General features: G+C 36.7%; 1 protein-coding gene and 1 long non-coding RNA gene across 5 annotated transcripts in view; one reads left to right on the top strand and one right to left on the bottom strand.

Annotated features, from left to right (window-relative positions):
* Positions 1-23368, top strand: part of TMEM64 (transmembrane protein 64) — a 48896-nt gene that overhangs the window by 23186 nt on the left and 2342 nt on the right. Inside the window, exon 3 of one of the 3 annotated variants that reach the window (XM_051843876.2) lies at positions 1865-2036. The exons of 1 other annotated variant lie outside the window; for it this stretch is intronic. In XM_051843876.2, coding sequence (XP_051699836.1) covers positions 1865-2036 — 172 coding nt within the window. Of the gene's footprint in view, positions 1-1864; positions 4183-23368 lie in introns of those variants that run through there. One more of the 3 variants, XM_051843877.2, reaches the window with a different exon arrangement.
* Positions 3118-23151, bottom strand: LOC103348078 (uncharacterized). Of its 2 annotated transcripts, XR_007918646.2 has the most exons (5): positions 23010-23151; positions 21877-22092; positions 21092-21155; positions 18143-18243; positions 3118-10818 (listed from the first exon to the last, which is right to left on the bottom strand). It is a non-coding gene; the product is annotated as an uncharacterized lncRNA (long non-coding RNA). The 2 variants fall into 2 exon arrangements; XR_001793172.3 differs by having other exon boundaries at positions 21092-22092.

Here is a 23368-nt window from a genome sequence, read left to right as displayed (position 1 = left end):
AAACTTTTATTTAGCAAATATAAATTTCCAAAGTACAGCTTATGGATTACAGTGGCTCCCCCCCCCATAATTTCCCTCCCTCCTGCAACCCTCCCAAATACCGCTCCCTCTCCCATTCCATTCACATCAAGATTCATTTTCAATTCTCTTTATATACAGAAGATCAATTTAGTATATACTAAGTAAAGATTTCAAAGTTTGCACCCACACTGAAGCACAAAGTGTAAAGTACTGTTAGAGTACTAGTTATAGCATTAATTCACATTGGACAACACATTAAGGACAGAGATCCTACATGAGGAGTAAGTGCACAGTGACTCCTGTTGTTGACTTAACAAATTGACACTCTTGTTTATGGTGCCAGTAATCTCCCTAGGCTCTAGTCATGAGCTGCCAAGGCTATGGAGGCCTTTGGAGTTCGCCGACTTCGATCTTATTTAGACAAGGTCATAGTCAAAGTGGCGATTCACTCCTCCCTTCAGAGAAAGGTACCTCCTTCTTTGATGGCCCGTTCTTTCTACTGGGATCTTACAAAAAAAGGGCATCTTATTTCTTTAATAAAACTAACATATTAGAGAACAGTTACAGAATTTAAAGACCTACCGCCTTAGTTACTTAGAATTTTAGTGGCTGCTCACTTACAGGTACCTCTGGTACAAGCTCCATGGTCTCTTCTTTTCTAGACTCCAGTATGTTCTGCTCAATTCTCTCCCCGTCACCCTCAACACTTACATTTAGAATACTTTCCCCATAAAGTTAATGCTATAATTATGGGTAAGCTTAATGGAAAGAAAGTTATATTTTAGGGTCACTTTTGGGTGCAGAAGCCTTTGTAAAATGCTGGCACATCATTTAGCTATTCATTGTTTAGACATTCTGATGAATTACATACTGGACAGTGGGAAATGAAAGTGAGAAAATTACATCACTAGTGAATGGAAATGCTGAGACTAGAAACCTATCAGTTTGATGCCTAAAAATTTATTGGATTTTCACTTTTTTAAAGTTGCCTTTAATATTTCTGAGTATTCTTGCAAACAGTTGTAGTATCACATAAAATAGTAGTAGTACTCATTTATAAGAAGTTAATTTTCTTTTTTTTATTAAAGATTTATTTATTTGAAAGTCAGAATTAATACACAGAGAGAGAGGCAGAGAGAGGTCTTCCATCCGCTGATTCACTCCCCAGTTGGCTCCAATGGCCGGAGCTGCGCCCATCCAAAGCCAGGAGCTTCTTCCTGGCCTCTCACGTGGATACAGGGGCCTGAGGACTTGGGCCTTCTACTGCTTTCTCAGACCATAGCAGAGATCTGGATCATAAGTGGAGCAGTCAGGACTTGAACCAGCACCCATATGGGATGCTGGCACTGCAGGTGGCAGCTTTACCCACTACGTCACAGCACCGACCCCAAGAAGTTCATTTTCAAATAGCAGTGCGTATTTCTGAATGAGCTTAAAGTTGTGTAAAGATAATTAAAGCTACGTAAACTACATTAGTAAAGTTTATCCAGCTGTCATTTCTACTGCAGACATTTTGTTGTTGGTAGTGTTCATGGAAGGAAGCTTTTTTGGTGCAAAGAGGCAAATTTGCCTTATATCAGGCAGACATCGTTTGGACCAGAAGTGGTTTTTTGCAGTATGTTTGCCTGACATCATAATGCCTAAGACTTTGCCCCACTACTCCTAGAAGCAGCAGCAAAGGAAAGAATAAATGGTAACTGTAGATGAACTATTTAAATCTTACCGCATTTGAGAAGCATCTTTTTTGAAGCCTTTCTAAGCCAAGTATTTAACGGGTTTAATTTTTCTATTTTTGTGTATAAAATACTGATAATGATAAGTAACATTTTATTTTTCTTCACAGATTGTTATAAGTATAGGCCTCATGTTTTATGTAGTTCATCGAGCTCAAGTGGAATTGAATGCAGCCATTGTAGCTTGCGAAATGGAACTGAAAACCTCTCTGGTTAAAGGCAATCAACCAAATACCAGTGGCTCTTCACTCTACAACAAGAGGACCCTAACGTTTTCTGGAGGTGGAATCAATATTGTATGATTCTGACGAAACATACGATGGTCAGGAGCCCGTAGTGTGCTGTCTGGGGTCTAGCAGTCCCTTCACTACTGGGTAGAGACAAGTCCTAATTGTATTACGGCACAAACAAAACTGACTAGTTTTTAAATTGCACAATTTTTTTAAAGCAAGAATCATTTTCTGGATATGTAAATGTAAATGTAGATGCAATTTTGGCTGCACCTCTTTATTATGCCTGTAATGGCCTATAGGTCTGCACTTTAGTGTTTTTGTAATTGTTTTATTTCTGGGTACTTATGAACAGAGAAATAACCCAAATATTTTTTTCTGCTTACTGTCTTTATTTATAAAGTCCACGAATAGCTGTATGCCTCTCTTTCCTACTTATAAAGATGAGTAGAAGTATCAGTTTTAAATGCATTATATTACTAGACATTCTTTGCTTTGGTAGTCTTCCCAGGAAGGATAAACAGTGTTTTTTGTTTTGTTTTATTGTTGTTGTTGTTTAAGTGGGACCACTTTGTTTCCCTGTTCCTAGAAAATGGACATTAAGTTTTGGTTGAATGTATTTTTGCAAGTATCACATTATTGCAGGGCCATTTACACCTGTTCACACAAGCTTAAATCCTACATTGTGGGACTGAAGTGCTCTTAAGATACCTTTTTATTTTCACTGTGTAATATGCAAAGCAAAAAGGAAATTATTTAATGGATGGTGGCTCAAAATTGGAACGTGTGTTCTAATCCAGTTATGTTGGCTTTACCCTCCTTAGATCTTTCATCAAAGGGCTGTCCCATTGCAGTCTTACTAAAATGCTGTATTAAAATAAATGTTTTTCCTTTTTATATTAATAATTAGGCTTTGGAATAAAGATACTGTTCCTTTAAATGGTGGGTTACCATCATTGAAGATGTCACTGAGGTGGCCTTGTTTGATCAAAACGCCTTTTTTAAGAAAACAAGCTTTAAAGTCATGTTTATAGTTACATTGAAGTACATATATATGTGTTCCCATAGTCTTCAGCTTTAAAACTCTATATTAACTTAATGCCCAAATTTGTATTATCTGCCATAGTATAGGTGGGTCTGTTTTGTTTTTTGTGAGGTTTTTGTTTTTGTTTTGGTACTTATTTTTCTCTGATAAGACTCAGGAATTCTGAAATGTGAGATCGTCTCAATTATTTCTCTTGTAGCATGAATCAAGTGTATTTATTAATAGCACTTAAGACTAGAGAAAACAGTAATTTGGCATATAGTTCATATGACATGTATTATTCCTATATCACCTTTATTTTTTAAAAGCTTAATTATGAACTTAATGATTAGTTTTTTTACAGATGAGATTATAGATACTAATGCAGATTTTCTAGTGGGTATCTCTTCTTTTGCTATGAATATTCCAACTTATCAGAGACCCTCCATTTGCCTTCTCATAAGGGTCACCTTTGCCCTGATTTAACAGAAGTACAAAGGAATTCTTTGGAAGTCAGTTATTCTAGGATTATGCTAGAGATGACATTCTTTTAATATATAAGTTGCCCTGAAGTATAATTGTTTTCCTTTCCTTCATAAAACATAAATTTTCCCACCTTTAAGTAACAGTGAAATTCAGTTTTATGCGCTTAACAAGAAGACTTCAGGGCAGATGTTTTGAGACACACGTTGGTCTACAAGTACATAACTGGCCTCTAAATCCTTCCTTCTGCTATTGGTAGGAAAGAGATATATATTTGGAATATTCTTATTTTTTTAAAACTAATTACATGTTTAGATTTTTTTAAATTATATTAGTTTAACAGCCCCAGTGAACAATACATTTGATTTGTTCTTTTCCATCTAACTTGACTACATTTTTCTTGTGCTTCTTGTTTGTTGATTAGTTTTTTATTAAAGGAATCATTATTCAAAGTTACTATTTTCCTACTTATTTTACACTTCATGTGTTTTGAAGTGCATTTATTTACTTAGCATCTGTGACTTGAATAATTTCACCAAATGAATACCCTTTGGTAGTTTGTAATGCATTCTTCCAATTGTTACACTTTGCTTGGTACTTGTAGTAAATATGTAAAGGTTAAAAGAAATAATTTTTCTGTATTCTGCCAATCATAATTTTATATAATAAATCATCCATTTTTTTCTTAAAATAATATGGATTGACTGTTTGTAAAACACTAATCTGTAGCTGCAGTTTTCCTTTTATCCAGGATTTCTAGCCTCAAGTAAACCGCATCCATTATCATCCAGTCATTTCTTAGGTGGATTTCAGTGCTGGGTTTTACTTAGCTCACTATAAATTGTGCAAAGCATTGTCAGGACTTATTCACTCTGTCATTAACCCCGCAGCCCCAATTTATGGCAGCAACACATTCTACAGGATACTTTTATATTACCCCAAATATAAAATGCCTCCAATCATGTATGTTTATAGATGTGAAATATTTTCCATTTCTCAGTCTAGTTAAAGGCAGTATGGAGTTGCTTTGTGCTCATTTTAAAAAGCATACAATGCACTTGACTTCCAAATCTGATGAAAGATTTGTTCTGTTTTTAATTTTGGGGGTCTTTGCCTGATTTTTCCATATTTTTTATTTTATTGTTGATGACTTTGTTTACTCTTTGGCAGATTTTACCTGACCATGTAAATTATGTTAAAGTAGCATCTCCTAAAAAATGTGTTAAGATTTACTGAATGCTTTCATATCCAGTTTCATTTGATGGTCTAATTTGTGAAATAACTTGAAATCTGTACCCTTTGTTTTGCCAAAATAATATAAGCTAGCCTCTGCCATTAGGATATGTATTTTGAATGACTGTGGGTATATTCAGAGCCAGCCTGGCACTCCCTTTGCTGCACTTTGTTATAAGCTACAGCCCTGTCCAAGATGGCTTTCTCCTGATAAGTGAAGTATCTGACTTATAAACCATTTTCCTCCTTGTGAAGGTATTAATTTAAGTTCAGTAATTACTCTTATTTTCCCCCACTGGAAATAAGCTAAGCTGCATAGGTACAAACATATCCCCAGCCTCGCTGTGTCGGTTAGCGGACAGTGCTGATGAGGAAGGTGCTGTGACTTACACGCATCAATATTTGTTGGCTGTGGAGCCGTCTTTGAGAAAGTCACTGTGTGTGTGTGCCAGGTTGGTGTAGGTACATCCTTAGATGCCTGGTAAGTCCATGCATGCCATTCGCAGTCAAGCAGCATTTGCAGAGAAACTCACGTGGACCTCAGGAGCAAGAGAGCTGACCTAAGTTGATGGCCTTAGTGGTGAAAGATTTTGTTTCAGCCAAAGGCTACTCACCGAATCAGGATGACATTTAGTGTGCCACCCCCTGGTGCTGAGATTGGACATTACTGATTTCTGTTGCACTGTGTTTAGGAAATAATGTTTTTAAAAGTCATGACTTTGAGCTGAAAAGCCATTAAGGAGAGGAGAGGATTCACCACCGTTCCGGGGAATATTTACAACTCAGGAATGCAGACAACCTCACCTGTTAAAGATAAACTAAATTTTTAACTTGGTACTTCTGAATTGCAAAGCTGTTGCTGCAAATTATTTTCTAAGGTGGCTGAAGACTTAAAATAGATGATTCTAAAGGTGAATCAGTAAAGTGTGTGAATAATTGGTATCCCAAATCACTGTGTGCCTGAGAAAATAAAAGGTAATGTTTTATTTTCCTTATCTCTTCTCTTTCTTTCCCTCTGTAATGTAATGATTGTGGAGACATGACCACAGCAAGGAATAATTCAGGGAGAAGGGAAGAGTTGCTCCTAAAAATGAAGATACCAATCAGATGGTCTGGGGGAAGAGGGTTGGGTACGGTTAAGACAGAGGCTTGATGGAGAATTGAATTCTAGTGTCTTATGTGGGCACTCTTCAGGTTTTTTTCTGCAATACCCCTAAGTCATAAAATATCACCTGCTATTCAGTTAATTGTTAGTGAGTTGACTCAGACTGGTAATAATTATGATTCATTTTTAAAATGTTAGATGACTGTTCTTTTATTTTTTTTGTTTGTTTTTTTAAACTTTTATTTAATGAATATAAATTTCTAAAGTACAGCTTATGGATTACAATGGCTTGCCCCCCATAACGTCCCTCCCACCCGCAACCCTCCCCTTTCCCACTCCCTATATCTTTTATTATTTTTTAAAGATTTATTTATTAGAGTTAGAGGGAAAGACAAAGAGAGACATCTATCCACTGGTTCAGATGGCCGCAAAAGCCAGGGCTGGGCCAGGCTAGAACCACGAGCTTCATCTAAGTCTCCCACATGGGCAGCAGGGGCCCAAGCACTGCGGCCATCTTCCATTGCTTGTCCAAGGCCATTAGCAGGGTACTGGATCAGAAGTGGAGCAGCTGGGACACAAACTGGCACACATATGGGATGCTGGCATTGCATGCAGCAGCTTAACCCATGTTGCCACAACACTGGCACCATGACTGTTCCTGAGAGTGCATTCCACCTGCCATGAAACTTTGATCTTGACATCTAGGACCATAATTGTCCTTATTTGTAGCAGATTTGATACTGTTGTACATTTTTTGGTAGTTGTTTGAGGTCAGAACTGCTTGCTAGCAGACAACATGGGGCATGGTAGCCACACTGTCATTTGTAATGGGGCTGTGGAGTGCTTGCTGGATGAGCATCTTGTCACCACACCGTGCTTGTCAGCCAAGCTTGTGCAGTGCTGTCTGCCGTGTTTTCACTCCTTGATCAGCACTCCAAGAGTTGGAAAATATGTATCAGTAGTGTACTGTATTATGAACTAGACATTGACCATTTTTAGTAAAAGGCGAAAGATTTATACGATCTGAAGAGAAACCAGAGTATAGACATTGACCATTTTTAAGAATAGCACTTCATGCATGGTGATATTAAACAAGGTATGCATAAATGCTAAATTCATACTCAGTTATTCTTCAGGTTCCAACAAAGTTGATTATCCAAATTGAGTAATTGCTAATCTATAAAACTTTTAAAACTGACTCAGTATTCTATAAGGTAGTGTACTGGATGAAAAACTTATTAATCACAAAACACATAGTGAAGTGGAGTAGAAAAGGGTCAGTAGAATGCATATTGAACCAAAAATGAGTAATTTGAAAATTATACAATTCTTAAAATAGTATGTAATTGCAGTGATACACTTTAATGTAATGTAGGTGTAGTTATCCCAGGAGGCAGGAAATTCATGACCACCATGAAGTAGTAGAAGCCAAGAGAGAACTGCTGTTGGTTACAAAGCCACTTTCAGTGGAACATTCTGAACATGATATGTCTTAAATCCCTCATCTCTTAAAAATCCTGCCCTAAGTTGACTGGCAAAGAAGTCAGGGACATGAGTAGTTTTCAACTAGATTTTTTCAGTTCATCATGCTGCTGCTTCAGTTAATTAATTGGTTTTGTATCATTCCATTTCTATTTTAAGTCCATACTAGAACCACTTTGAAATCAGCATTTTAATTTTCATAGTGCATGAAATTATTAGACGGACTTGGGATAGATTCTGGGTACTTTGAACCTGAGAATATCTTCCTTCCCTCCACATAACTACTGAGTACAGGGGAAGTCTTGCTTCCTGTAGGGGGAGGAGGTAGTCCTATCACAGAGCTTTCTTATCCACGGGCTGGCAAGTAAGTACCAAGGAACGATTGTAGAGTTACAGATGTCAGTGAGACTTTGGCTTTCAAATCTGTCGAATGATTGGCTCCACCAAGCTGTGTCAGTTCTCCTTGACTACAGCAAGTACTGAGCAAACTGGCCCAACGAAGAAAGAATTCAGGAAACCAGAGGGGAGCAGCTTTCCAGAACCTCACAACCTGCCTGCCTCACATTCCACCACTTATTTTTGATGTATTACATTAATTGCAGCATTGTTACTAGTCTGAAGCAACTGAAAACAAAGTGAACACAGTCCATAGGGGAGTGGTCCAAACAATTGATTCATGCACACCATGGAAGATTGAACACCCAGACACTAGTGAGTTGGAGAGATTTCTAGGCAGTATTGTTTTGTGAGAGAAGATGCAGAAAACAAATCACTCAACTTTTCCCCAAATATTTTAAACTTAAGCCTTTAAAAAATAAGCTTGTAACTGATCATGTGTATCTTTGGGGTACTGTGTAACATTTCAATACATGAAGACACTATTGCAATACAACGTGAGCAGGCCCGTGATAAGGTTTGTACTGTAGAAGCAGAAAAATTTGGTAGGAACAGGAGCAGTGGCAGGAATATAGGCCACTAGAATGGGAGAGGATGGGCCACAGTTGGAAAATGTGCCAGTGTGTTGCGGTTAGTGATAGCTGAGCTGAGGTTAGTGAGAAACACAAATTGTCCAAAGGAAAAGGAGGAAGGCAGGTGTTCAAAGACCAAAGCACAACAGCCTGTCCAACAGTTCAGTGCAGCTAGAACACAGGGGGCTAGACAGGAAACAAGGCTGGAGAATTACATATACAGGTGTGTGTGAGGGAGAGGGCATGAGAGAGAGAAGAGACTTGGAAGAAGATGAACATCATGAAAAAGTATGCATGGGTTTCAAAAAAATTTTTGCATCAAAATTAACTTTTTATTTTATTTTCCAGAAACTATTTGAAGTACCCTCAAATATCAAATGATGGAGATTCATAAAAATGATTAAGAATTAACAACTATAGGTCTTGTATTTATGGATGAAGAGATATTGAAGTGACAATAAGATCTGAATTTTAATTTTTGTTTACTTGAAAGGGAGAGAGAGATAACTGTCCCATCCACTGGTTCACTCAAATGCCTGCAACAGCCAGGGTCAAAGCTGGGAGCTGAGAACTCAGTCCAGATCTCTCTCATGGGTGGCAAGAACCCAACCATGAGCCATCACCACTGCCTCCCAGGATACACATTAGCAGGAAGCTAGAATTGGGACTCAGAGCTGGGACTGGAACCCAGGCATTCTGACATGGAATGCAGACATCCTAAATGGCAGCTAGTCCAATCATCTGTCCTGTGTTGATGTTTTAGATGACACTCTGCAGTCTGGAGGAACTGAAGAGGGTCAAGACAACCAGAGAGAAGTGATGAAGGCCAGAAATAAGACTTAGTGATGAATATGGGGCAGGGTTCTGTTTGAGAGGTATAGGAAAGAAATTTGGCAAGTATAGAATGTAGGCTGTTAAAAGAGGGAAGATGCTGTGCTGGCTCCTTGGTTTCTGGTATGCATGGTGATCTAAGTATGAGCAGCTTGGAGGCTGGGAGGTAGTAATGGATTTCAAATTTGGGGCATGGTGATCGAGAGCCACTAGGTAAGCAGATGTATGGATCTGAAACTCAAGAAGAGAGAGGCTGGAGATAGAGACTTGGAAATTATCAGTGCACATAGGTGGTATTTGAGCTTCTGGTGCAGATTTGATACCAAGTGAGAAATGGTGGCCAATAGGACCCAGCACAAGCAAAGAGCTCTTCAGAGGAGACTGACGAAAGAGCACCCTGGTGGGGAGCATTGCAAACAGCAGAAAGGAGGAATTTTGAGACACAGGATGCTGTTACACATTAGGAACCAAAAATGTTCATTGAAAACTCAGGCAGTCATTAGGAGGAAGCAGGGACATGGAGGCCCTGGTGGAGTATGTTGAGATACGAACAAGAGCCCAGGAAACACAGAGCACTCTGAATAAGCTTAGTATTGGCAGTCAGAACCCCATAGACACAATGGTTAGGTAGGCAGGGATTTGCATAGCTTTCCCCTTTATTCTAAATTTTGTATCCCTTTTAAGATTTTTATACATTTTTAAATTGCATCACTCTGAATGTTAAAGAGGAGAAAGTGGAGTGGCTGGGGAGTGGGGAAAAGAGGTAAGCCTGCAGTTCTCAGATTAAAGAAACCTGGGGAACTTCCCAACAATGCCCCTACCTGGCCCTTATCACCTCTTAATCATAATCTCCTCAGGGAGGGGCTGGACTTTGACTTTTTTTTTTTAAGAACTCTAGCTAATTCTGATACCAGCTGAGGGCTGAAACCATTGAGGAAGTTTTTCTGTTAAGATGGGAATGTCTGAAGGCTGTTTAAACACTAAAGGAAATGAGCCATCTACAATTTACTCACTGATTTGAGATGCTCTTAGTTCATAACAGAAGCATTGGGTTGAAAATTGAGATGTAGCAGATCTTATTTCTGATTGTCTCCAATTAGCTATGTAATGCACAAGTCAAAACATTTCTGCGTGGATATTCAGTGACGAGGATGTGGTTCTTATTACCTAATGTCCACTTCAGTCTAGCTGGTTTTTGTTTTTTTCATTTACAACTACTTCTGGAACAAAATCATGTCTCTTTAGAATAAGTAACTCATTTGTACCTGTAGTTAAATATAATTCCGGCTCTAATCTTAGGATAGTTTGTTAGCCTTTTCTTTTTTTCTTCCATCTCTGAAGTAAGAATATCAAAGTTCACAGGATGAAGCTCATCCAAGAACATCCTTAGAGAAAAACATACAAGGCTTAGAGAAAACTCGTTCTTTGTTCTCCTCAACTTTCAGTGTGTGCACTTCAGTAGAATTTATTTAAAGTTAGTTTGTTCAATTTTAAACAAAATGTTTTAAAGCTGAAAGAAATGAAAATCATGTGGTTCAGACATTTCGAGCTGAAAGAGGAGAACACGCCTGGACTCTGAGAGAAAGTTGGTGGCTGAGCATCCTGTTCCCCTTGCTGTGCTCTCTGTGAGCCAGCTCTGGCAGATGGGAGCCTACAGAGGCCAGGCTGCAGAGCGCCCAGCCTGGTTGTCTTGATGCCTGGAAGGCTCCTAGAACACAAAGCCAGAGTTTAGTGAAAAGTTGGTTCCATAACCACTTAAACTAAACATAATGTGATGAAGTTTGAATCCTTTGAAAATAACAAATCCTACAAAATTGCATATTTAATAATAAAATATTTGAGACATGATATATATGAAGTCTTCAAAAAGTTAATGGAAATATGTATTTTGGGAAAACTGTGCAGGGATTTCAATTTTTTCACGCCAAAATAAATGTATTTTTTAATTCCATATGTCTTACTTTTTGAAGTACTCAGAGGCAGAAAGATAGATTCTAACACTTTAGTTTCAAATCTTTGCTGTGTAGTTTAGATAATGATACTAGGAAAAAAGTTTGTTATATGTCAAGGTAGATGTAATTTCCACCCATCAAAATAAGCAAAGCCTTTAGAAATGCAAAAACATTTATATAAAATAATTGAAATGAAGGGAAAATTATTTCTAAGTAGCAGTTGCAAGCATTGTCTCAACTCTTGGCTGTGTAAGTGGAGCATTAGATCAGATAGAAGATACTTTCTGGCCTAGAAATTTCAAGCTTAGGAAATGGCAGTAAAGGGTCTAGAGGTATGAGCAGTCATAGAAAGCGTTCTGTGTTAAAAATGTGTACTAAGAACTCAGGAACAGATGTTAACAACTGAATTTTCAGACTTAGCTTGTGAGCCTTTTGAACTTTCTAGTTGGTAGAAAACCCTAGAACAAAAATAGGATTTATTCAAATAGAAAAAAAGGAACAATTATATTTGTAATTTTATAGAAAACACTGTTAGCAGTCTATTTTACTTTTTGACTTATATAAAGGGAACAAATTTCATATATACAGTTTTAAGAGTGTAATGATACTTCTCACCCTACCCTGCCTCTTTCCCTCTTGCTCTTTCTCCTCCTCCCTTTCTTATTTTTCTTTTAAATTTTACAATGACACTTTCAATTTACTTTTTAATCACAAGGTTAACCCTCCACTAAGTAAAGAATTCAACAAGCAGTAAGCAGAAAAACCACTATTCCTCAAGAGTATAGACAAGGGCTATAAATAATCAAATCACAAAATGTGAATTTTGCTCATATACCTTTTTTTGTACTCTGTGTATTAGTTATCACAAATCAGAGAAAACATGTATTTGTCCTTTGGGTATTGGCTTATTTCACTAAGCATAATGGCCTCCAGTTGTATTCATTTTGTTGTGAAAGACAAGATTTCATTTTTATGGCTGAGTAGTTTTATTTCTATCTTTTAAAGTTCTAATTACAGGTTCAATGAGTTAATCTGAAAACAGGGAAGTTCAAGTTTGTTCGTGTGGTTTCTTATTCAGTTGTGCTGTCCCCTCTAAATTATGAAATGTTGGTAACATCCATAAAGCACCTAGCACCTAATCTATAACAGACCCATAGCAAGTGGGAGTTCCTCTCCTCGTGGATCCCCTTGCTTTCAGTGGTAGACATAATAGCATTTCTTTAGGAAGTCACCTATGGAAGATCCTGTGGCAAGGAGGAGGTCCAAATATTTTCACTAAAGAATAGGAGACCAAGTAATTTAAAATTATGCCTCTTGGATTTCTGAGTTATTTGTGACTCATAAATTAACAGTTGGCCTGTTTGGGTGCAGCTGTTGCTATTCAGTACCACTGGGAAGCACTGAATTCTTGGCCTGATACCTCAGACAAATCAACTGAAAATATGGTTTAACTTGAAGTCAGTTTTAACCTCAGAATTTAAAAGTTTTATAATCAAATTAGAGCCAGCTTTCTCATTATGACTCTCATTATACCCCTCAGAATACACAGGAAAAAAAATAAATTTGTTTTTCTTATGGAGATTTTTCTATATTTAACTGTCTGTTCTAACTTTTGGCTGGGCATGAGTAAGCAAAACTATGCCCTTATTACAAGCGGAAGAGACCAGTTGGCCCATAGTTAAATCACATGTAAAGTTCTCTCAAGTAATCCTATCAATTTCATCTTTTTACATTAAAGAGCTCAAAGATTATTATTCCTATTTTGTAATTTAATGAAATGAATCAAGAATCATGTGCAATAAGGTGTGTTTGAAAATGCCCAGGAAATTTCTTTGGGAAAAAAGGTAATAAAGAAGGATTTCTTCACCAAAATTTAATATGTAGAGGTACTGAAATCAGAAGAAATAGATTAGTGGAATAGAGGAGAAAGTCTAGAATCAGACCCATGTATGCATATATTACATAGAAAGGTATCATTAAATAGCATTGGAAAGCAAGCTTTGTAGAAAATTAAAGGTGAATTAAAGATTAAAATGAAGAAAATTAAAATACAGCCACAGGAAGAAACATGGATAAACTCAAAAATTTTAACTTGAAAATTCAAGCTGTAATCCTACTCTACTAAAATATTTTTTTGCATTTATTATCCTGTTCATACTTATATCGTCTAACATAGAAATGTGTGTTCATTTTTTTTTTAGGTTTTATTTATTTGAAAGGCAGAGTGACAAAGAGGAAGGGAGATACAGAGATAGGAAAGAGATCTTCCATCTGTTGGTTCATTCCCCAAATGGCTGCAATGGCCAGTGCTGGGCCAGGCTGAAGCCAAGGCCTTCAATTCTATCTGGGTCTCCCACATTGGTAGCAGGCACCCAACCATTTGGTCCTTCATCCACTGCTTTCCAGGGCACATTAGCAGGAAGCTGAATAGGAAACAGAGCTGCTAGGACCTGAACCAGTACATACGGGGTGCCTGCACCACAGGAGACACCTAACCTGCAGAGCCACAACACAGGCCCCTCATTATATTTTATATTTCCTTTTATTTGATAATGTTATGACCTTCATTCTTAGGTCCATGTAGCATTTTTAGTTTTCATTTTAAAATGATTATACTTTTGTAGGCATATACAATTCTAGCTAACAGTTTAGTGTAAAACCCTTTGGAGTCTGTCTGCAAATATATAAAAATATGTTTGAGAGGCCAGAGCTGTTGCATAGTGGGTAAAGCTGCCACCTGCAATGCTGGCATCCCATGTAGGCACCCATTGAAGTCCCGGCTGCTCTGCTCCATAACTAGCTCTCTGCTATGGTCTGGGAAAGCAGTCGAAGATGGCCCAAGTCCTTGGGCCCCTGCACCCACTTGGGAGACCCAGAGGAAGCTCCTGGCTCCTGGCTTCAGATCGACCCAGCTCAGGCCATTGCGGCCATTTGGGGAGTGAACCAGCAGATGGAAGACCTCTCTGTTTCCGCCTGTGTTGCTGCCTCTCTGTAACTCTCCCTTTCACATAAAAAAAAAATAGACCTTTAAAAATATATATGTTTGAATAAATTTACCTCACTGACAATAATGAAAGAACTCTGTACACAGTATATCTTGGAAAAGAGATTACATTTAAAATCACATTGCCCAATAAAATTTAAAACAAAAATATCTGCTATGATTTTATTTGGAAATCAACTTGTAAAGAAGTTTTTTTTCCCTAAATTAGTTTATAGACTGGATTTTAAAAACTTTTACGTTAATTCATCTGTTCTCATGAATATACCATTACATTTTATTTTTATCTGAGATTCTGCTTAATTTAATTTATGACACTTTCTTGTATTGTTATAATTTGATTTTGTAATTTAAAAATTTATACTTTCTTTTCCTTTTTCCATTGTTATTAATTATTAATTGTGTAGTGTGCATTTTGCTTATATTAGTATTTTTAATAAATTTGGAGGTATATTTCCTATTTTTAACATACATAATGTATATTCAAATGTTTAGTATATAAATATTAAAGTAATTCACAACCATTCATAGTCTTGCAATTATCAATTTATAACTAACCAAGCTTATATACTTTCATTTATTTTTAAGGACAGAAAAATAATCTTATGCTCTTTGGTATGGTAATATTTTCTGTTGCCTCATTCTTCATTATTTATTAAGTGGGAAAATCTTGTTTTATGTTCTGAAAGTAAGGCGTGCTTAAAGAATGATGGGATAGTTCAAAAAGATGCAAGAGTCAGCTTGAAAGGACTGTTGCTGGTCAAATCTGGGACAATTTGAACACTCAAATACATAATGATAATGATGAATCATAGCCCACTAATAAGATAGGAATATATGAGTCCATCCTCGTTATAGAACACCCCCAAAACTGGTTGGAGGTGTTGCTGGAGAACCCTAAACTTGGGTTTGCTGGCTTGATGCACAGCTCAGTTTGGTGGAAAAGAGTTGATGTTTATTGCAAAATGCAGAGTAAGGAGTCCAGCAGCTAATGCTAAATTCCTAGATTCCTGGTGGGATTAAAGGCAGTGAATTGTACAGTTCAAAGCTGGGCATGAGCAGTAGCCCTCTCATTGGTCCACAGTGCATGTGGCCTTTCTGGGATTGGTCAGTGATTGGGGTCAGCATTCTTCCTTAAGAATGGCAAAAGTAGGTTCCAGTCTTCTTGGGTCTAAAGATAAATTGGATATTGCTTATTTGATCAGGGACTGTGAGTTCCTGCAAAGTTCTCAGAATACTAGCATTGAAAGGATAACCACATTAACCATAGGGGCAATTGGAATCTTTGATTCAGGGTCTCTTACCATTGTGTCACTCCCTTAACTTAATGAATTAATCCTTCTAGAGGAAATGCAAGCTAAGGAAGAGATATTGGGTCTTGATAAAATCTACAAAGATATTTGTAGTGGTAAGGGTTCAGCGTCATCCTGATAAAAATAAATTAACTAATTAGTAAATAAATGAGAGGAAAAAAATCTCTTACTGCATAGTAGAATGGCAGAATGCCAAGCAAGCAAATCTAGAAGGAAAGATAGAAATAGAAAGCAACATTCAGCCACTACCATATCCATGAATACAGTGGAGAAACCTGGCTGAAACCACCTCCAATCATGTTGACAGCAGAAATGGTATGATAAAAATTGTACATATTGGTAAGCACCCTGCTGAGACCTGTTTCAAGAGAACATGCTGAGAAGTTCCTGAGTGACAGACATATCCCATGGCTGTCCTGTGAATGCTGAAGTTGTGTTTCTCCCAGCTGTCTCCAGCAGTCACAGCCTGGTGAGGGACTGGAGCCTGTGAGTTTCCTCAAAGATGCAGACTGGGGCTCTATCTTTTTTCCCTTTTCCTTCATTGACAGTTTGCATATAAGTCTCTTTCAGATTTAATCCTTTTTAGCATTTACTTCTTGGAAGACCTGAACTGACACAACTAGATATGATGCCATGAGAAAAAAAGAGAAAAAAAAAAGCCACTCTTGTGATATTTCTGTCACAAATGCATAACTTGAATCTCTTCATAAGGAAACACCAGACAAACTCAAAAACTGGGGTACATTATACAAAATAGCTGGCCCATGGGCTTCAAAAGTGTAAGATTATGACACCAAAAACAAGAAGCAAAAAGCAAACAACAAACCAGGATTATTGCGGACCAAAGGAACTTAAAGAGACATGAGAACTAAATGCAATGTATGACCTGAGATAGAATCTTTTGATCACAAATTACATTAGAATAATTGGGAAATTTGAATTAGTTTGGCAATAGTTAACTAGTATTTATTTTTTCATTTGATGGCAGAAAAGGAAATACTGAAGAATTCAGGGACAGATCATCATATCTGAAACCAGGTTCAGAAAAATTACATTCCTTGTACGATTCTGGAAACTTTTTCTATATTTGAAGTTCTTATTTTTCATGAAAATAAGCCAAATTGAGTTTTATTTTTGGAGAATGGACTGGAAGAGAACAAGAATGAAAGTCTAGAAAAGTTGGAGGACTATTTCTGGTGTATGGATAAGAAAGCATAAGTTTTTGTCAAGCAAAGATAGATTCCAGAGGAGATTCAAATGATGAAATTAAGAAGACTTATTAACAAGTTGAATATGTGGAATTATAAAAAGAGGCTATTAAACATAGATTTTGGTTCTAACTTGAGCCGTGGAATGGATGCTAGCAATAAATAGCTATAGTGAAGCAAGGAAGACTAGGGAGTAATAATAATAATAATTTGGAGCAAAGCCAAGAATCCTGTTTTGAACATATAATTGAGAAACATATAGATATCTATGAGGAGATATTAGTAGGTAGTTGATTACATGGGTCAAGAACTTATACTAGAAGTCTGGGATGCAGTGCAAATTTAGGAGTTATTAGCTTATAGAGCATTGAGATGGATGAGATCACCTAGAGAGAAAGAATAGACATAAAGACCTTAGTTAAACCCTCATGACCTCCAAACTGCAGAGCAGTTGTAGGGGGAAGAGTAGCTAGAAAGACAGAATATGATTGGACAAATTTACTTCTAAAATGGAATGAAGGTAAGACTCTGTGGCTGACAGAAAGGCATGCCCAAGTTCTGGGTCTCTCAGCTTCTCTCTGAGGAGTTGTTCCTTATCATAAATAGTCTTCATGGACTGACCACTCCTTTATCCCTTAAAGCATCATCTTCCATTATAATAGTGATTAAAAACAGTTAAGATGAACTCTAAATCTGGTTTCAAATTTGCACATGTAATAGGCTCACTCCTTCAAAGAGCTTTGAGAATTACTCTGTTTCTCCTGGGGCTCATTAGAATCTTCCTAGGACTGAAAAACAGGTAACTATTTGCCTTATTGTATGTATAAAACAGAGTAAACTACTCATACTTTCAACTAGCAATCAATGTAAATAAATCATCAACAGGAGTTGTGACAGTTTTCTTAAGAAATACAATAAATTACAAAATACTTAAATAATCGTTCATAAAGCATTCTTATTGAAAAATTTTAACTGAGGTGTATGTGGAAGATACAAAACACAGATGGACTGATCTTACATATATTACATGGTTGCTGTTGCATAAATTAAATAAAAATACATGACATGTTCTCCACAAAGGTAGGCATTTCTGGGTACCCCAATAACAGATGAAGGTGAAAGGAAAAATAAAAATCAGTAGGCATGGGAACAATCCTTTCTAGGAACAGCAGTATTATGGTCATGATGACATTTCAGTGGGGACTAAGAAGATATTTCAAATATTCATGGTGACTCCAAGGAATCTGTGTCCTGTAGGATATGTGCTTTGTACAGTTCTTACCGAAGCTTGTTTTGGAATAGCTCCTGAGAGAGTTGATATTGAAGGACTTGATGAATCTTACTTGATCTCTTGGTCGAACAAATATTCTATCTCAATTCTGCCATTCAATTAGGAGGGGCTTTGATAAATGGACTTTGTCCCAGACTTTGCCCTAGGTTTGTGTCTTCTGTCTTTCTCACTTCAGGAGCAAACACAATGAGAACTCTTCGCTCCTAGCCCTCAATATTAATAGTGATCAGTAGTAGAGCAGTATTGGGTTACTTGAATGTTGCTTACCATTACAGAGCACTTTGAAGCCAACTGGGGGAAGTCTTCCTTGTCTGTAGCCTATGCACATGGCTTTTCTTCTATTTCTTGGAGTAGACCATGGACCCTCACTGGAACTCATCGGAAACACACATAAGAAAACATGATGTTTTATGGAATCTTAGAAATACCTACTAACTTGTATTAAATTCTCTTACTTCAAAACTCATCTTCTTGGAAGTATTTGTCTTGTTCTCTGACTTATTCAACACTGGATAGCCAAGACCTAGTACACTGTCTGGCATCTGTTAGATATTTATAAGTATTTGATGACTTAGAGAACAAAGTAATATCATCTTATATAGATGGACTACTCCTTACTTTACTGGATTTAATAAGTATTCGAAAATGTTGATAATAGATCATTTTTACTTTTCATATATGGGATATAATTTTATACAATTATGTGAAACCATAGACTTTTGATATTTCTGTATTACTAAAAATAGAAACATTTAATTTCTTGTGAATCTCTATAAACTTTCTGAACTTTTGAAAATTCGTTATTGCATGCTTTAGAGTTCAATATAATGAATATGGTCATTGGGTTTATGAATTAATTTTCTTATGCTTTCTGTAGTTCCAAGTATTTGTCTTTTAAATGCTACTTTTGTTTTAGATATTTTCATATTTCATTAAAGAGATAGTTAGAGGTATAAAGCACAGATTTTTAGAAATGAGAAAATTCATCAGTTAAGCTGAAAATATCCTCCTATGATCAGTATTTTATTTTATTTATTTGAAAGACAGAGTTGCAAAGAGAGAAATCTTAAATTTACTTGCTTTGTTCCCCAAATGGCTGCAACAGACAAGGCTGGGCCAGACTGGAGCCAGGAGCCAGAAGCTTCTTACAGGTCTCCCATGTAGATGGAAGGGACCCAAGTACTTGGGCCATCCTCCACTGCTTTCCCAGGCACATTAACCAGAAGGTGGATTGGAAGTGGAGCATCTGGGACTCAAACTAGTACACATATGGGATGCCAGAGTCACAGGCAGTGGCTTTACCTGCTATGCTATACCACCTCTCCCCAATAGTATTTTAAAACTGTAAGCATGCTTTATGGAAACAGAAATCCATATGAATTAAATGGGCTCCAAAGAAAAACTTTATCTAAATGATTTATAAGTATGTATAAAGGATACATAGTAAAAGTCCATATAGACTATATTCAATATTTAAATATTTTCTGCTTGCCTTTGTAATAAAAATAAAAGATATTTAATTTACCATTGTTCCCCTCTTACAATAGTAATAATTTAGTCAAAGGCCAACAACGTCTGATTTTCATTAAACTTTTATTGCTATACTTTGGTTTCTCTACTCTAAAAGTGCTGTTATTTTTTTCAGTTTTTTTTTTTTTTGAATTTGGAAAACATTATGTTGAGTGAAATAAGCCAATCCCAAAGGGACAAATACCACTTGTTCTCCTTGATAGGTGACAACTAACTGAGCACCAAAAAGGAAACCTGTTAAAGTGAAATGAACACTATGAGAAACAGTGACTTGATCAGCCCTCACCCTGACTGTTGATGAGCAGCTTAATATGTTATCCTTCTTAGTATTTTTTTTTGTTTGTTCTACTTAATACTTTTGGTTGAATACTGTAATCAGTTTTTAAAAACTAAATATATATATTTAAATATACATATAAATACATATATATTTAATCAGGATTGGAAGAAAATTATGTGATTTGCTTAACATTACCTAGCTAAAAATAAATCCTTTACTTTGCTGAACTTAAAACACTATTTCATAATTACTATGACATTATCTTTAAGTTGTGATTAAAATTAAAAGACATAAAATTACATTTATATTCCCAGGAGAAAATGATCCTATATGAGCTGAAATGTTCTTTCCATTATTTTATATATATATATATTATATATGACATATATGATATGTAATATATGTAATAAATATATACATATTTTATATATGATATTAACTATATATAACTGGGAAGATGTGTTGATAATCTTGCTAATATAAACAAATAAATGCGGATCATTGAGATGTTTGTGACTAAGGCAAAGAACATCTGAATAAATTCTATTAAATGTGTTATGTGATATTTCTGGCTTCAGATGCGTAGACCCATTCCCTTCACTAGAAAGAATGACAATAAATGTATTTTCTTGATTTTTTATCCATGTTCCTTTATAAACTGATTTTGAAAATTGGTTCACCTTGAGTTTTTGTCTTTTTTTACTTCTATGGATTGTCCTAGGGTGGGATTATTTTATGATTTTGTAAAGAAATTCCCTTGTAATAAATTCTCCAAAGGTTAAAAATATAGAGAACTTGAAATAATTCTTAACAGATTTTGTATATTGATTGTATGTTCTAATTTTATCCAGTGGTAAATAAAGTTCTAATTAAATTTGTTTTTCTGCCACAGAACATATAATTGACTATGAGGCCAGTTACATTATAGAGATAGAAACTTTTGAGAATTAAACGCTGTTTAATTTTTAAATATTAACACTACTTTCCTATCAGAAAGTATTTTATTTAAGTCTTACATTATGGCTCATTTCAAGGTAAGTAATTTTATTTCTTGGCTTTACTAAATTCACATTCAAATTTATAAAATTTTCACATTAAATTATCATATTGCAAAGCCCGTATTATGTAAAGTTCATAATGAGGAAGTACTGGCATAGCAATATTTTTTTTAAAAAGTTTAAACATTGTTCTCTTTAATGTAGAAAATAGTCATTTCTGAAAACAGATCTGTGCTGTACATCCCGTAAACTAGACTTTGTTGGTCCATGGACTTCCATTATAAGTATGGAATTATTCTTTGGAAAAATGAGTGCAGCATCTTGTTTAGCTGGGATGCTGCTCTTAGGAGCAGAGCACAGATAACAAGTAACAAGGTGGCATATTCCTCCAGTGATCCACCCACTCACCTCTTGGGAAGTTGAGTGCCTCTCTGTTCCACTGTAGCTATCTGGTCTGGTTTACTGTTAGTCTCTTTTTTGGAAAGTACAAGGGTATGAATACAATATAACAGCTAACCTCTTTAGAGTTCCAGCTCTGAGTCACAATTCCAAGCACTTGCCTACAGGGATGACCTAACCCCATGATACAGAGTTTTCAGTCCCCTTTGATAAGTGAAGAAACTAAAGGGCAGTGAGCTCTTATGGCTAAGTACTTAACAATGTAGTGGATTTTAGAGATGAGCTCAGGACCACTATACTGTGTTTTTCTCTCACTTCCTAGATTAGGGCTTTCAAACATGAATGTGCTACATGGAAACCCTCAGCCCTGGAGGTCACTTCTTTTGGCTATGAGATGCTTCATCAATTTAAATCAGTCTGCCACACAAAGAAAGTTTCCGACCTGTGCCATTATGGGAAAAGTTTTATAAGCATCTTCTCTGAGTAAAGGAAACATTTAGAGATAAATATATTAAATATGTCCTATTTTGTGTAACAATAAATTTTCAGGTTCAGCATTCGTCTGATAATAAGTAACTGATAAACCTTATGCCACTCTATTTTGCTTCTTGTCCAAGTATTAGATATGAAAAGGAATTTGAGAGAAAAAAATGATAAATTTTTCATTAATGTTTTGTTAAGCTGCATATTATTCTTAATTGTTAATTAAGCAACATATAATCTAGCTAGAGTTGAAGTTCAGTCTTGAAATCATCTAAACTGGATTTAATTGTTCTTGATAGATAATATTTTACTATTCCTTTTGACTTTCTGCTTCTCAATGAATCAGAATTGTCAAGTGTTTAGGCTTGAACACTGAAGTTCAGAAGGGTATACGAGGTTACTAAGGGAACACTTTCCAAAGAAGCTGTACTTTCAGATTTGCAGTCTGAATAAGGAATGACTTAGGTTGTTCAGGAGCCTCCGGATAGCACTAAGGTGATACTGTAGAGTTCACATCATTTTGGGATCTGGAATGAAAGGAAGACAAAATAATGTAGAGTCCCAGGGTCTCAAAGGAACAGTTTAGGGAAATCCAACTGGTAATCCCACTGCCTTAAGCAAAAGTGGAGTGATGCTTAAACATGGGCACTCAAACGTTTTCATGGTGTTTTAAATTATTTATTCACAATGCATTAATCATGGAAGCTCATCTGGAAGTGTGGCTTATGGTTTTCCAGATCTTACCTCAATAGAAGTTTCCAGGTAAAGATAAAACATGCTGTAGATGAGTCAAAGAGGGAAAAATTCATTGCATCTCAACAGCAGTAAACAGAGAATTATGGTCCACATACCAAGCCTGATGGAGCTCAGTGCTGTGGTCTGGAGCCCTGAGTGCACGTGGAACACCAGGGACAGAGATGCAATGCTGACTCTGAGACTGTGAGCTTCATGACAATAATAAAGAGTCGTTGTGAAGGAAATGATTCCAGGAAGAGGGATGGGATGGGTGTGTTGGCACAGGTCGAATCATGAATTCTGTGGGAAGCATGTAGATCTGGAGGAACCAGAAAGAGATCCAAGTGGACAGTTCTTGAAAGCAGTTGAAACGTCCCTCACCGAGTCTTGTGTAGAGAGTAGGGCTGAAGTTTAGAGTTAGGGTACTCTAGTCCTTGGTACTCACTGCCTTGGGTGGGGTGGGAAAGTTCCAGGAAAGAAAGGATGAAGATAAGCTAAAGGGTCTTATCACATCGCCTCATTAACAGCCTTCACAGGAGAAAAGTTGAGCCACAAAAGAGGCCAGTCTTCCTCCTTCAAGTTCTGAACTCACTAAGAGTAATACCCTTAGGGTCTGTGCCTTCCTGGAATGCCATTCCCAGAGATGAGGCCGCTTGCTTTGTGCTCCCACAATCCTCCCTTTATTTCTGACACTGCAGTCTTCACCTACCTGTTTAGGCTCTTGTGTCACCTGGTACACACTAAGCATTCACTAATGGATGAGTGGGAGGAATGGAATGAGAAGTGGTGCTCAGGACCTCATTTAAGAAATCAAGATTCTTAGGGCTCTGGTACATTTTTCCAGGGACACAGTGTTTCAGGGACAACATAATTGGACCCCTATTGTGTGCCAGGCATTCCTGGAACAAAGGCCAGGCATTCTTATGCAATATCAGCAAGATTCTATCTGTGCCCTGGCTCTGGTTTTCTGGTACTGGCCTCATTTTCAAACAAACGGTCCCTAATTTGGCAGCAGAGCCTACATTCATACCTCCAGTAAGATTCTCTCCCTGGTGATATTGTTTGCCC

The sequence above is a fragment of the Oryctolagus cuniculus genome, chromosome 6 (assembly GCF_964237555.1).
Source record: "Oryctolagus cuniculus chromosome 6, mOryCun1.1, whole genome shotgun sequence".
In the NCBI taxonomy this organism is placed as follows: domain Eukaryota; kingdom Metazoa; phylum Chordata; class Mammalia; order Lagomorpha; family Leporidae; genus Oryctolagus; species Oryctolagus cuniculus.
Note: the sequence above shows the minus strand (reverse complement) of the source record. Positions and strands in the feature narration are given on the sequence as shown.